The sequence below is a fragment of the Bremia lactucae genome, linkage group LG2 (assembly GCF_004359215.1).
Source record: "Bremia lactucae strain SF5 linkage group LG2, whole genome shotgun sequence".
NCBI lineage: Eukaryota > Oomycota > Peronosporomycetes > Peronosporales > Peronosporaceae > Bremia > Bremia lactucae.
The window spans coordinates 5,727,651-5,739,970 of NC_090611.1; the positions used below are offsets into that span (position 1 = coordinate 5,727,651).

The 12,320-nt window shown below is 44.7% G+C and overlaps 6 protein-coding genes across 6 annotated transcripts; 3 read left to right on the plus strand and 3 right to left on the minus strand.

Moving 5' to 3' along the window:
• Positions 1-392: 392 nt before the first annotated feature.
• On the minus strand, positions 393-1,541 carry CCR75_008283 (uncharacterized protein; the record flags this gene model as incomplete). Its single annotated transcript, XM_067966337.1, has 4 exons — positions 393-701; positions 762-1,034; positions 1,102-1,172; positions 1,240-1,541. The coding sequence occupies 4 exons, from the start codon at positions 1,539-1,541 to the stop codon at positions 634-636; spliced, it is 714 nt and encodes a 237-aa protein (XP_067821818.1). The 3' UTR covers positions 393-633.
• Positions 1,471-6,043, plus strand: CCR75_008281 (uncharacterized protein; the record flags this gene model as incomplete). The annotated part of the gene is made up of 3 exons (XM_067966335.1): positions 1,471-1,567; positions 1,608-3,379; positions 3,444-6,043. 3 exons carry the CDS (start codon positions 1,471-1,473, stop codon positions 3,954-3,956), a joined length of 2,382 nt encoding a protein of 793 aa, XP_067821816.1. The 3' UTR covers positions 3,957-6,043.
• Positions 4,450-5,628, minus strand: CCR75_008282 (uncharacterized protein; the record flags this gene model as incomplete). Its single annotated transcript, XM_067966336.1, has 1 exon — positions 4,450-5,628. The coding sequence occupies one exon, from the start codon at positions 5,626-5,628 to the stop codon at positions 4,450-4,452; it is 1,179 nt and encodes a 392-aa protein (XP_067821819.1).
• A 190-nt stretch (positions 6,044-6,233) lies between the features above and the next one.
• Positions 6,234-7,397, minus strand: CCR75_008280 (uncharacterized protein; the record flags this gene model as incomplete). The annotated part of the gene is made up of 3 exons (XM_067966334.1): positions 6,234-6,651; positions 6,738-7,234; positions 7,371-7,397. The coding sequence occupies 3 exons, from the start codon at positions 7,395-7,397 to the stop codon at positions 6,507-6,509; spliced, it is 669 nt and encodes a 222-aa protein (XP_067821817.1). The 3' UTR covers positions 6,234-6,506.
• A 435-nt stretch (positions 7,398-7,832) lies between these two features.
• On the plus strand, positions 7,833-8,275 carry CCR75_008279 (uncharacterized protein; the record flags this gene model as incomplete). The annotated part of the gene is made up of 2 exons (XM_067966333.1): positions 7,833-7,886; positions 7,976-8,275. The coding sequence occupies 2 exons, from the start codon at positions 7,833-7,835 to the stop codon at positions 8,117-8,119; spliced, it is 198 nt and encodes a 65-aa protein (XP_067822148.1). The 3' UTR covers positions 8,120-8,275.
• A 20-nt stretch (positions 8,276-8,295) lies between these two features.
• On the plus strand, positions 8,296-11,906 carry CCR75_008278 (uncharacterized protein; the record flags this gene model as incomplete). The annotated part of the gene is made up of 4 exons (XM_067966332.1): positions 8,296-9,300; positions 9,358-9,839; positions 9,911-10,464; positions 10,504-11,906. 4 exons carry the CDS (start codon positions 8,296-8,298, stop codon positions 11,904-11,906), a joined length of 3,444 nt encoding a protein of 1,147 aa, XP_067822147.1.
• Positions 11,907-12,320: the final 414 nt, after the last annotated feature.

Below are 12,320 nucleotides of genomic sequence, written 5' to 3' on the forward strand. Positions count from 1 at the left end.
AATTGTATCGATCATCAACGGATCGTTACATAATACGCAATGATTTACTATATTACCCAGACATTGCTGGCGAAGTTCCTCGTGTCGGCATCCCTGCTTATAATGATTAGCGTTAACGAATCATGGATGAGAGCCACGATGCACGTATTTGTGGTTATCGTGGACGTGACGAGACTTATTTCACGATAAGTCGCGACTTCTGCTGTCAAGGCCAGCATGGTTCGTCCGCAAGTACATACGTGCTTACGAAGTTTGTCAACGGGTGAAGCCAGTGAACATTGAAATGAACAAATTCAGTAAATGCGATAATGCTATCACTGACTTTGATAACGATGCTGGAAGACTCAGCATTGATAACAACAATGTAATTTTAAGAAGCCCGTGAGAAATGCTTTACCTATGTATAAATATCTAAAACTTGTATTGCTGTTAATGCGCTAAGTCTTCCTATGTTGATAAATAAGCTAAGGAAGCAATTGACGGTATTATGTACTGCATACTATTGATACTAATGTCCTCGCGTGTCGTTTGACTCGTTTCGCGTACTTGACCTGATTGCACTTTATATTGCCTTGCCACCTATTCAGTCACTCTTTCACAACGCTCAATATCTATAATGCCGCATTGCTTTTCTCAGCAATTGCATTGTTCTGCAGTGATTTCCTTTGGTGGCGGTGCCGCCGTCAGCTTTATGTCGATCACTACACAAACACCAGCAAAACATTAATTCTAGCCTTCGAAAACGAGCATGTCTCTCGCACAGTTTGAATCTCCACTCATCATCGTATTTTCCATACTGGGCAGCACGGTGGCAAGTTTGCGAAATAGCGCCTTTATATTGTAGCCAGCCTTGGCACTTGTCTCAATGAACATGACATTCTCTTCTTTGGCTTTGCCAGAACCTTCTTCAACAGACACCTGACGCCGGTCCGAGACGTCTGTTTTATTTCCGACGAGCATAATAACCACATCCTGCCCACGCTCTGTGCGCACGTCTTCGATCCATTTGCTTGTATTTAAAAATGACGCTCGGTCTAGAAGCAATGATAAAGTTAGTTAATTGTAGTCCTCTTCATTCCTCCCTCCTAAGACCCATCTTACTTGTGATGTCATAAACCACAACAGCCACTGACGAATCACGGATGTAGCTTGGGATGAGGCTACGGAACCGTCTGGATAAGATGCGCAACATTTGCGTCGGTCAAAAAAAACAGCGAAACCATCTTCTCGCTTACTTACTCCTGGCCAGCCGTGTCCCAGAGTTGAAGCCGCACAGTGCGGTCTTCCATATACATTGTCTTGGACAGAAAGTCGATGCCAATTGTAGCTTGGTACGCGTTGTCAAATGTGTCGTACATGAAGCGCGTGATCATCGAAGTTTTACCCACTCCCTGATCACCCAAAAATACCAGCTTATACTTGGCCAGCGGCGCAATCTGTGGAAAGCTAACAGTACTGTCAGCCAAGCTCATGTTCTTGTCGTGGGACCCTGCAGCCGCTTCGGCGTACGGCGTCTTGTCTGTCGTATCACCTGTCGACATCTTGCTTCACGCAACCGACTGGCCACGTTTTTTATGTGCAGTACATATTCTGTTGTGCTTACTTAGATAGTCAAGAAAACCTTTTTGAGCTTTTCAAAATGGAAGAATCTACACTCGCGCGCCCCCGCCGTGGAGTCTCTCGTGCTACGCGCTCGGCTGTGAAGCCTTCAAAAGGTGGCATTTCTGACGTTCTAAATACAGGTGGGTCATCTGCTGATGAGGAAGACGAGGACGAAGAAGAAGAAGAGGAAGAAGAGATTGAAGAAGAAGACGACGAGTCTGTGCATGGGGTAGATGAATCCGAGCTGGATGTCATTGATGCCGGATTTCGCACCTCACCAACCGCTCGTGAACTTCATACCCTAGAGAAGGGAACACTTGTGCGTATTCTTAAGACGCCTGACGTAGATCAGCGTGTTCCCCACACCGCGTTTAAGATGGGAGTGGTGGATGAGGTCCCGCAGCATCCTAATACATGGTTCAAAGTGCGCATTCTAGACGGAGATGTGGTATATAAGTACCGTCCATCGGCATTGGAGGTGCTTGATGAAGGGGACGATTCTGGTAGTCCTGGAGCATCGCCTCCTTATAGTCTAATAGCGCATCAGGATGAGTACAGTCATTATGACGATGCCGAGGCTGACAAAGACGAAGAATCCAAGGAAAAACGTGTGATTGATCATCATGAGCTTGGTAATCGAGTGAAGCTGAAGCTGGGCGCATTAAATGCAGCTGAGAAGCGGTATTTAAAGAATTACGATGGCAGAGAGGGCACGATTACGGGACGGTGGAAGGCGGGCGTCACTGTGCAGCTCGATGGAAGTAAAGACATTAAGCTGAAATTGCGTCAGAAACATTTAGTCTTATTGCTAAATACACGTCATGCTGAAGACGAGGAAGAAAAGGATGAAGAAACCAAGGAAGGAAAGAAGGCTGCAGTGATTCTGAAGAAACGAAGAGGGAAAGGGAAGTTGCTATCTACGTTAGATCCAGACATGTGGATTGAACGCAAGTGCCGCATTAATGTTGGCAAATTTAAGGGTCAGCACGGTCGCGTACTGCGCTCCGGAAATGGCTGGGTCCAATTAAGGCTTGAAAACTCGAGCGAGAATACAGCCAAGCGTGCGTACGAGCTCACTCTTCTTGAAGACCTGCAGACCATCAAAATGTTGCATGTTAAGACGCTAGAAAAAGAAAATAAGCGCCGCGGAGAAAACGGTGTTACTGTTGTTGGAGATGATAGAGAGGACGAGGAGGACGATGATGAAGCTAATCAAAGCGGTGCAGATGAATTGCAAGCCGCTGAGCATACTGATGATTCCCAGGGTGAAGACAATGGCAAGCGTTTGTGCCGTGTATCAACACGCGGTAACTACGGAATGTCATGGATTGGAAAGAAAGTAAATTTGCCGAATCGTAAGGGCTTTGGCATTGTTAAAAAGGCGGATCGTGAAACTTGTACAGTAGAAATTCAGACCACACAAGTGTTGCAGATTTACAAGAAAAAGGACTTACAGCTTGCAAGTGACGTTTATGCCAAAACAGCGCGTCAAAACAGCCGAAATCGCAATAATGCGAAAGCTCGTGAAAAGCTTGGACTTGAAGATGACGTGATATTAATGGGAACGACACCCTCACGTTATATTGCATTCCAGGATCTCGTTAAGCGGTTTGCAATGCGTCGGCGTGAAAAACTTAAGAAACGCCCAAATTTAATTGAGTGGGAGGCCCGCTTAAATTTGAATTATTTGGAGAATGGAAGCTCTGATAAAAACAATCTTTCAGTGGTTGATCTCGTTTTAGTCCCTCAGTGCGAAATCTGTGGTCTTGAGAAAGAAGTGCGTATTTTAGAAATTTGCTGATATATTTGTCTAATATATAGTGTTTTTGTTTCGATTATAGGAAAAAGATGGTAACTGCTGGAACAACAAATGTCCAAGAAGCCCGGCTTTTGATGTGGACTCGTATGACCCGAAATCTGAAGATGCATTTATGCGGGTCCCAGACGTGCCTTTTTTTAACAACAATATGACAATTTCATTGTGCCTTGACAAAGAAGACTCTTCGAGAAAGCGCAAACTTGGTTCGCTGCACACAACACCAACTGAAATCTGCCAACCCAATCTTGTTATGAACCCTTTTTCCACCACGAAGCCAGAGCCCAAGGCAGAAGATACTCAAACAAAAAACTCTCGCATTTACGTCTATAAAAACAATGTTGGAGCGATGCTTGGACATACCTCTACCGATGAAAACGACCTTGATAACACGAGCAATGCAATTGCAAATAATGCTAGGGCACAAATGGGCTCCATCGAGGAAGTTACAAATGGCTTAAATGGAGGTGCCATGTCCGAAGAAATGTTGTCTACAAGTGCGTTTCGTCCTCACTATGATAGTGTATTCTCGCGGTAAACCACTTTGAAGGAGGAGATTTCTAACGAGCCTGCCACCACTGTCTTGTACACAGTTTTATTTTAGTAAGAAAAATCTATGTTAAGGAAAATTTTTGTTTACCCGATCAGAAAGTGAGATGAATAATTGCCTGAGATCATTTTGTTACTGCCCATGCTGAGTTTCACCAAAACAAAAAAAGTGTCATTGATTTGTAAATGTTAAACACTCAATCAACTCTTAAGTTCCCCTGCTTTCGTCTACAAGACCGTATGTAGAAGGCCACACTCGACGACAATCAATCACTGGCTTGTGCAACACAAGCGTCTTTGCAAATGACTAAAGGCTGAAAACGTAAGAGATGAGCTTACCCCACTCAATGAGCCCGCTGCCGTGTCGCTAACTATCTCTACTTGTATAGCAACAAACAACAGTGCGCTTTCAGGACACACTCTTGTCCATGTGATTATCAAGTTGCTTCGACAAAAAAAGATCACAAAGTTATCTATCGCGTCTAAGACGAAGATGATGTCATATGAATGAGATCAAGGGGGTAGATCGGTTTGCCTGACACGATGTGTTCGAAATAAGTGACGGGCTCGGAGCCACGTAGCGGTAGCGAAGCAACTTGATCAGCACAACACCACGTGGCTCCGGCGCTTTCATAATCTGGAATTGACTTGGGTGGCTGGTCACAATCCAGTGGCTCAGCATAGAAAATGAAGCGCATTCGTACGTACTCGCTACCGTTACGGTCTTGCTTAGGGTGATACTCAAGCTTTAACACACCCGTTAAACGAATATCGATGCCAGCCTCTTCTTTTGTCTCTCGGATAGCAGCCTCGGCTGGGTTCTCGCCGCTATCAATGCGTCCTCCGGGCAACCAGAAGCCCGAGTTAGCAAATTCTTGCACAAGCAAAAATCGATTGTACTTTTTGTTATGACACACGACCAATGCGAATGAGTAGAGCATCGAGTCAGCCATATGAAATTCGCTTGTCATCTCGTGTCGTCCAGGGGGTCCGTGTGCATTGTACATATGCACCTGAAAAGGTCCTCGTGGGGTCTCTCGACATATTGGACAGTTTATTCCGTCCGTATTGTTTTCATTTATATGATACAAAGGACAGTGTCGCCATAGTTGGTCTTCATTCATATCATTCATGCCGCAAAATGGACATGCAAAACCGTCGCGTCCACCAGATCTACCTCTCCATTTCCGTCCTGAAAGAGCTTTACAGCCATTTTCTTTACCGCAAGAAGTGATAAAGGATAATACATCTCGTACCGCTTCTAGCGAGTGCGTCACCATCGATGCTCCTTCCTGAAAACATTGGTACCGGGCCATCGGATGCTCAGCCAGATGTGGGCTAAAAACGCAGAGAAAGATCTTCTTGCTAATGGACCGTATTTTGTGCAGTAGTGGGTACAGGCGACGTTCGGAGAGTCCTGAAGCGCGAAATAATACCACATCAAAGGAGTCGGGCACAGGCGCAGCCTGCAGGTAGGAAAAGTTCCGGTCGTTGGAGCGCGCGTGTGCCTTCAAAAGCTGCTCAATGACTTTCTGATCGTCATTGACCGCTAGCTCCGTTACAAAACCTTCGCGGCAACATGCCTGTACGCAAGCATTGTCGAGGCTATCGAGAGGCACGTCGTAGCTCGAAACGTTCCGGATCACGAGTGCACGCTTCATGGAGTAATATCGTAGAGCATTTTTTTCACCAACTAAATTCTTATTAAGTACGACTCGTTTTAGCAGATTATGAATTTTGTTGCTTAGATCGACGTCATGGGCTAAACTCATGCAAGTCTTATATCCTTCCGCTATGTTTTTGTTAATGGTAGTAAATATTCGCATTCGACAACTTGAATTGTCCGGCATAGCTGATATTACCTTAGAGCGCATTAGCACAGCGCTAATTCTACTATGGAAGACATTGAAGACACGCTAATGAGCGCTCTGCTCGATCCTGTCAATACTTGTATCGTGGCACGAAAGATTTTGATTTTTGATGAATGAGTAAAAGCCGAGAAATATAATTCTGCAATTGAAAGAGGTGCTGCAGTCAATCCCAATCTTATTGCCTTATGCGTCGCTTTATCCACAACATCCCCCAAATCGAGATACCGCTCTTTTTAAATGACGGACCAAATCGAAAAATTGTCCAGTGTTGGTTATCAGAGCCACCGCTTCTCAGTTTTCTTTAAATTGTTGAAGTTGTTAAGTATTTTTTGTTCTTTACTCGAATACGAATTCTTGTGAAAATTACAGTTAAATAGAGGTGACGGAGGACACAATTAAAAGAAATTTGAGTAGTATCAAAATTAAAAAAACATGCATTAAATCGCGACTATTTCCTCCCTCATTGGCCACTTCCTATTTGTGTAACGTTCAACGAGCTAAGCGATCCATCACATCAACACCGTAGCCGGTTAAGCACCGCAAGGAGCGCAACGGAGCACTGCACAAGCACGCACATCAACTCCGACAATGCTTTCCCCTTGTTTCCTTCCTCGATCTCTACGTGAAAATGCAGGCTGAAGTGTGATAGACAACGCACCATATCCAGTTTACAAGTCTTCGTCCTCATCAGGAAGAGGTACGGCGGCGGCAGCAGAGCTAGCGTCAGCCTCAATCTGAGCGATTTGTTCCTGGGTTATCGTGACCTCCGGCGGGCGTAGAGCAGGAGCCTCGACAAAAGTCAAGTTGTTGTCACTATTAGAAACAGCAAAATTAGAACAATTAGTAACAATCGCTGTCAACTTGCACGAAACGAAAACAAATCATGCTGAAAGGCTTACCCGACAAGCTTGCGTGCCAACCAGAGAAATGGCTTCTCGAACTGATAGTTCGACTTAGCCGAGATGTCGAAGTATTGCAAATTTTTCTTGCGGTGGAACGTGATTTGCTTTGCTTTTACCTTACGATCCTTGACCTCTACCTTGTTACCACACAAGACAATGGGAATGTTCTCGCACACGCGAAATAGATCTCTGTGCCAGTTCGGCACATTCTTGTAGGTAATACGAGACGTGACGTCAAACATGATTATAGCGCATTGGCCCTGAATGTAGTAGCCGTCGCGAAGACCACCAAATTTCTCTTGACCAGCGGTATCCCAGCAGTTGAATCGAATTGGCCCGAAATTGGTATGGAAAGTGAGCGGGTGCACCTCGACACCAAGCGTTGCAACGTACTTCTTCTCGAACTCGCCAGTCAAGTGGCGCTTCACAAATGTGGTTTTTCCAACACCACCATCGCCGACGAGAATGAGCTTGAATTCTGGAACATTTTGAGCCTGGAAATTAAAAAAATGTCTTATAAGTGATGCTACTCCACCAGCATAAATTCTGCAGCCGCATCAATCACACCCCGTTCACCCGCCCAATTCTTTAGCTCCCAGCAATCCTATTTCTTATCCCCAAAGTGCTTACGAGATCCGCGGCGGCATATTGTCGCATTTTTGTGGCTCTTGCCATAAAATTGTGCCGTTTTTTTAGCGCGTAAGAAAAGATTTAAAGTGGTGGAGAGTGGGGCGGAGATGGGTTGCATACGAGCATTCAACCCGGGAAAGTGGCGGATACGGCGCCTGGGGCTTAAGAGATAAACGTACCATGACGTCTGTGCTGGGTGCACTTTCGGAACTTTCTTAACTATCTGGGCTAGTAGCGAATGGGAGGTAAAACACACGCCATCCACCAGTCGCAGATGACTTGAGTTCAGTAAGTCCACTAGCATCAGTAAGGTTTGTGTAGAACCACCGAGGTTTTTTTAAAATAGCTTGTTAAATTTTCGTTTCAGCTAATCAAACGAGCTATAGATTACGCTCTACCGGTAATGTAAGAATTTGGTAATCTGTTAGCCCACAAATATAAATTTGAGTTCGTGGCTTGATTATGCATCTCATGTACTACGTCGGGGACGACGGTAAGCGTGTCTACACTTTAAAAGTAAGTTTGCGCAAGCTGCGTTTGTAGACTGCACATCGATTAAATACACACATATCGCCAGCTGACTTTAACTGATGGATAATGCACAGAAAGAAGCGCCAGCCGGTGTCCCAACGTGCTCGGCGCACCCGGCACGTTTTTCGCCAGACGATAAATTTTCGAAAGAGCGCATCACCTTAAAAAAGCGTTTCGGCCTACTGCCAACACAATCAGCGGACCCAATATTTCAGTAAGCTGATAATAATGTGACTTTACGACGCGTTGACAGCTTCAGGCGAGCACTGAGGAGTGCTTTTTGTAAGCAGAGCTGTAAAAATAGTTAATACACCTCCACTTGTGCTTAATCGAATGGTGGTTTTAAATCGGAATATAAAACTCATTAGCTACTTTTTCTCAGAATTAGTCAAGAATGGAGTTGATGTTCAGCAGCGAGGACGAAGGCGACTCACCACCGTCTCTGCCTGAGTTTATCTCGCACCAGAAGCCTTCGCAGTTGCCTGCTAGTCAAGATAGTATCGATGAAGAGCTTCTTAACTCTACATCGCGCGTTCAGGTCCAGAACAGGCAAATATCGCCCAATGCAATGAGCCACAAGCCCGTAATATCGGCGCGTCAATTGCTTATGAGTAGCAGCAACCCGACAGTAAATAAAGTGTCTACTGGCAATGAGAAACTTAGTAGTCAAGCGATTAAATCTGGCTTGCTAGTGGCACCGAAAAAGCCGTTAGCTTCCTTAACTCCAGAGAAGAAAGAGCTCACAGCAGGCGAGCGTATTGCTTTAAAGTACGGACTAGTTGCATCGGCAAAGTCCAAGGAAGTATTACCAGATAGTCGCGTGCAAGGTGTTCACGGTTCAATAGGTACAAGTGGAAGCTCGACATTTGAAGGTGCTGCAAAAAGGGAGGAGACAAGTGTTGCGACGAAGAAGAGGTTATTCTGGGACTCGGAGACAACTGGAGTGAAAGCAGATATAGATTCGAAGTCGACGTACGTGTCGCCATTTAGTGATTTAGACGGCTTTATGAACATGAAGCGAAGGCGCCGACGACAATCGAAATTGAGCCAAGAAGAAATGAAAATTGCGCGTGACGCTTTTTATAATGAAGCGACGAATAATTTACAAGTTGTTGGAGCCCGACCTAGGCACATTATCGGCTCGGCTATTTTTGAGAATGACGATGCCGACGACAGGATGTCAGACTCCAAAGAAATAACCACAGAAGCTGACGACGGTGCTATCGAAATACGCGCCAGATCTTCCAACCTAAACAAATCAAGGGCTCACAACCAAAATAATAATCATGTTCTCAAAAGAAATTCACGGCAGCGGTTGCCGAAGGTTGATGGAGATTTTAGTGATGGCAGTAATGAAGTTTTTATGAGTGAACAATGGCCAAAGCTTGATCCGCCAACGGTGCGTTATTGTTACTTAAGCTTTCAATGTTCAGAAATCTCACGTCAGTTTCGGTAGGCATATACTGGTCCTATGATGCTCTCATTGTCAATAATGGGCAAACCTGCAACGTTTCAAGTGTGTGCCAATCTTAACAGATATTTGTTTGACTATCAACGCGAAGGTGTCGAGTTTCTTATTGGCGCCTATACTCGCGACACTGGTGCGATCTTAGGTGATGATATGGGACTTGGCAAAACAATTCAAGTTATTGCATGTCTATCAGCAATTATGGTCAAACACGGTAACTATCGCGACAAAGATACCTGGAGAGCATTACTGCATGACCGCCGTGAACGATTCAGCACAATTGACGCAGTAGGTCGTCCTGAAGACACAGGGTTCAGCTTTAATGGTGAAGTTGCACCGATTCTAATTGTCATGCCTGCATCGCTGCTGCAAAATTGGGAGCAGGAGCTGCACACTTGGATTTGCTGTACCACAATAAATTTACGTGGAAAATCAAGTGAACGGGACGATATGATCGACCAAATTGCCAGGTGCGCTTGCTTTTCTATTTTATGACGGACATATCATCAATATGTATGTGCTAATACTTGTCAACTTGTAGAGGAGAGTATGAAATTGTCATTTGCAGCTACGATATTTTGAAATTGTACTCGAATCGTTTGCACAAAATTGATTGGGAAGTGGTGATATTGGACGAGATGCACTGTTTGAAAAACCCTGATGCAAAACTTACGCAAGCTGTCAAGGCGATTCGGTGCAGGAGAAAACTCGGTCTTACTGGTACATTGATGCAAAATAATGAAAAGGAGCTGCATTGTTTAGTTGATACCATCGCTCCGGGGGCTTTTGGATCATGGGCGGAGTTTAGCCTGTACTATGGACAAGACATTAAGTACGGAAGAAAGAAGTCTGCGGCACCAGAAGCGGTAGAAAGAAGCCGCCAGAAAGAAAAAGAGTTACGGCAAAAATTAATTCCATATTATCTTCGGAGAGAGAAGGCGATTAATCCGACATTTCAAACGGTTAAGAAAAATGATCAAGTTGTTTTCTGTGATCTTACACCTCTTCAATTGGCAGCGTACCAGCGAGTTATGGCCATGCCTGAATTTCAGCTGCTTCAGCGTGGGGAGGAAAAATGCGACTGTGGCCGAGATAGTATGGAGAAACGAAAAAAGTGCTGTTAGAAGACACCAGCGGATCTTGGCAATGGACGTGGGCTACTCTACGAACGTTTTCATGAGCAAGAACCGTGTAAAAACTGCCCTAACTGTATGGGTCTTCCATGTGTCGCGATGCTATTGAAAATCTCGAATCACTTAGAGCTGCTTAAAGTTAATCCGTATGACAGCTCGGAGCTTCAAAATTATCAACGAGAGTTTGCGAGGATTGCCTTTGATAGTGATCTAGATGAGGTTGGAGGTGTGAACCAAGTTTCAAGTTTTCAAGAAATGTGTGCAATATCTACGAAAACATGCGGAAAAATGATTGTACTGGAGAAGTTGTTAGCTGTGTGGGAAAAGCGTCGGCAAAAGACGCTTATTTTTAGTCGAAGTACTCGGATGCTAGATATCATTCAGCTTTTCCTTATTACAAAGGCAGTGAGGTATAGCCGACTAGACGGAAATACGAAAGTGGAGGAGCGTTTAAAGATGGTGAATGAATTTAACAGTGGTGACAGTGACATGACTGTATTCTTGATCAGTACGAGAGCTGGTGGCGTGGGGCTTAATTTGCAAAGTGCAACAAATGTCGTCATTTTTGACCCTAGCTGGAACCCTGCTCATGATTGCCAGGCCCAAGATCGAGCCTATCGGATTGGCCAGACAAAAGATGTGCAAGTATACAGGCTCATTACTTTGGGGACAATTGAAGAGATGATATACGTTCGACAGATATACAAGCAGCAACTTAGCGACACAACGTTAAAGGGATCCAATGCACCGAGATATTTCGAGGGTGTCCAGGGCAATCCACAACAACGAGGAGAGCTTTTTGGCGTTGCGAATTTGATCTGCTGGAAACCAGGCGGTGTGCTCAAGGGAATTCAGGACGCATACATACAGTGTCGTGATGGATTCACCATGCAGCAAAATCAAGTTAGACACGAAGCTGCTACAATGAAAAGAATGGTTAAGAGTTCAACTCCAAAATTACATCATGTGGCTGATGATGACGGTGAAATGATTGAAATTGCTGGCGAGCTCGTTTCGAATATAATGATACCGGATGAGCCGCCAACACAAACTTTAAGAAAAGAAAAGCCTGTCGCGGAAGATATAAGTAACAGTGAGGATGATTTGAAAGCGTTAAGTGGTGCAACAACCTTTTACCATGAAGAAATATTTGGGAAGCAGGATGGAGAGGGGGATGGCCATCATGAAGAAGTATATAATGGATCATGCTCGGAAGTAGAAGCTGACTCAGATATTTGTAGGACTACAAGTAGTACATCACATGCTTCCAATCAGCAAGCATTGTTATCGCATCCATTGTTTCATGAGAAGTCTTGCATATCGTCACCCATGAAAGCTACCAAGGGCCCAAAAGTTGCTTCCAAAGAAACTCAGAAACGAATGTACGTGCCAGCTTATTTATGATTTGGCCCAATAAAAGCAGGGTGAGGTTAATACTCACCTAAATGCAAGCTTTTGTTGCAATTTCCATGCTCTGATGGGGGTTGTCGCACCACCAATGGCTCTTGTAAAGTGGCTGAAAGGTCAATAAAAAGCTCGAGCATCACGTCACTACGATTAAGGGGTATGGTTGCAAAAGTTTAAAATGTCTAGGCCAAACGCCACGATACGGTGATCCCGAGAGCAACCGATGCAAAATGAGCATGGATTGCAATTAATGCCTCGAAAATGCTGCAGAATCAGCGACTGTTATATTTTGTTGGAAGATGGTTCAGCTGTGACAGCCAAGTCGGCACCAACCCTGCAATTACAACATTTATTTCGAATTTTGGCAGCAGTCTGAGCAAATTGCTGCTTGTGCTGTGACTCTGGAACGAC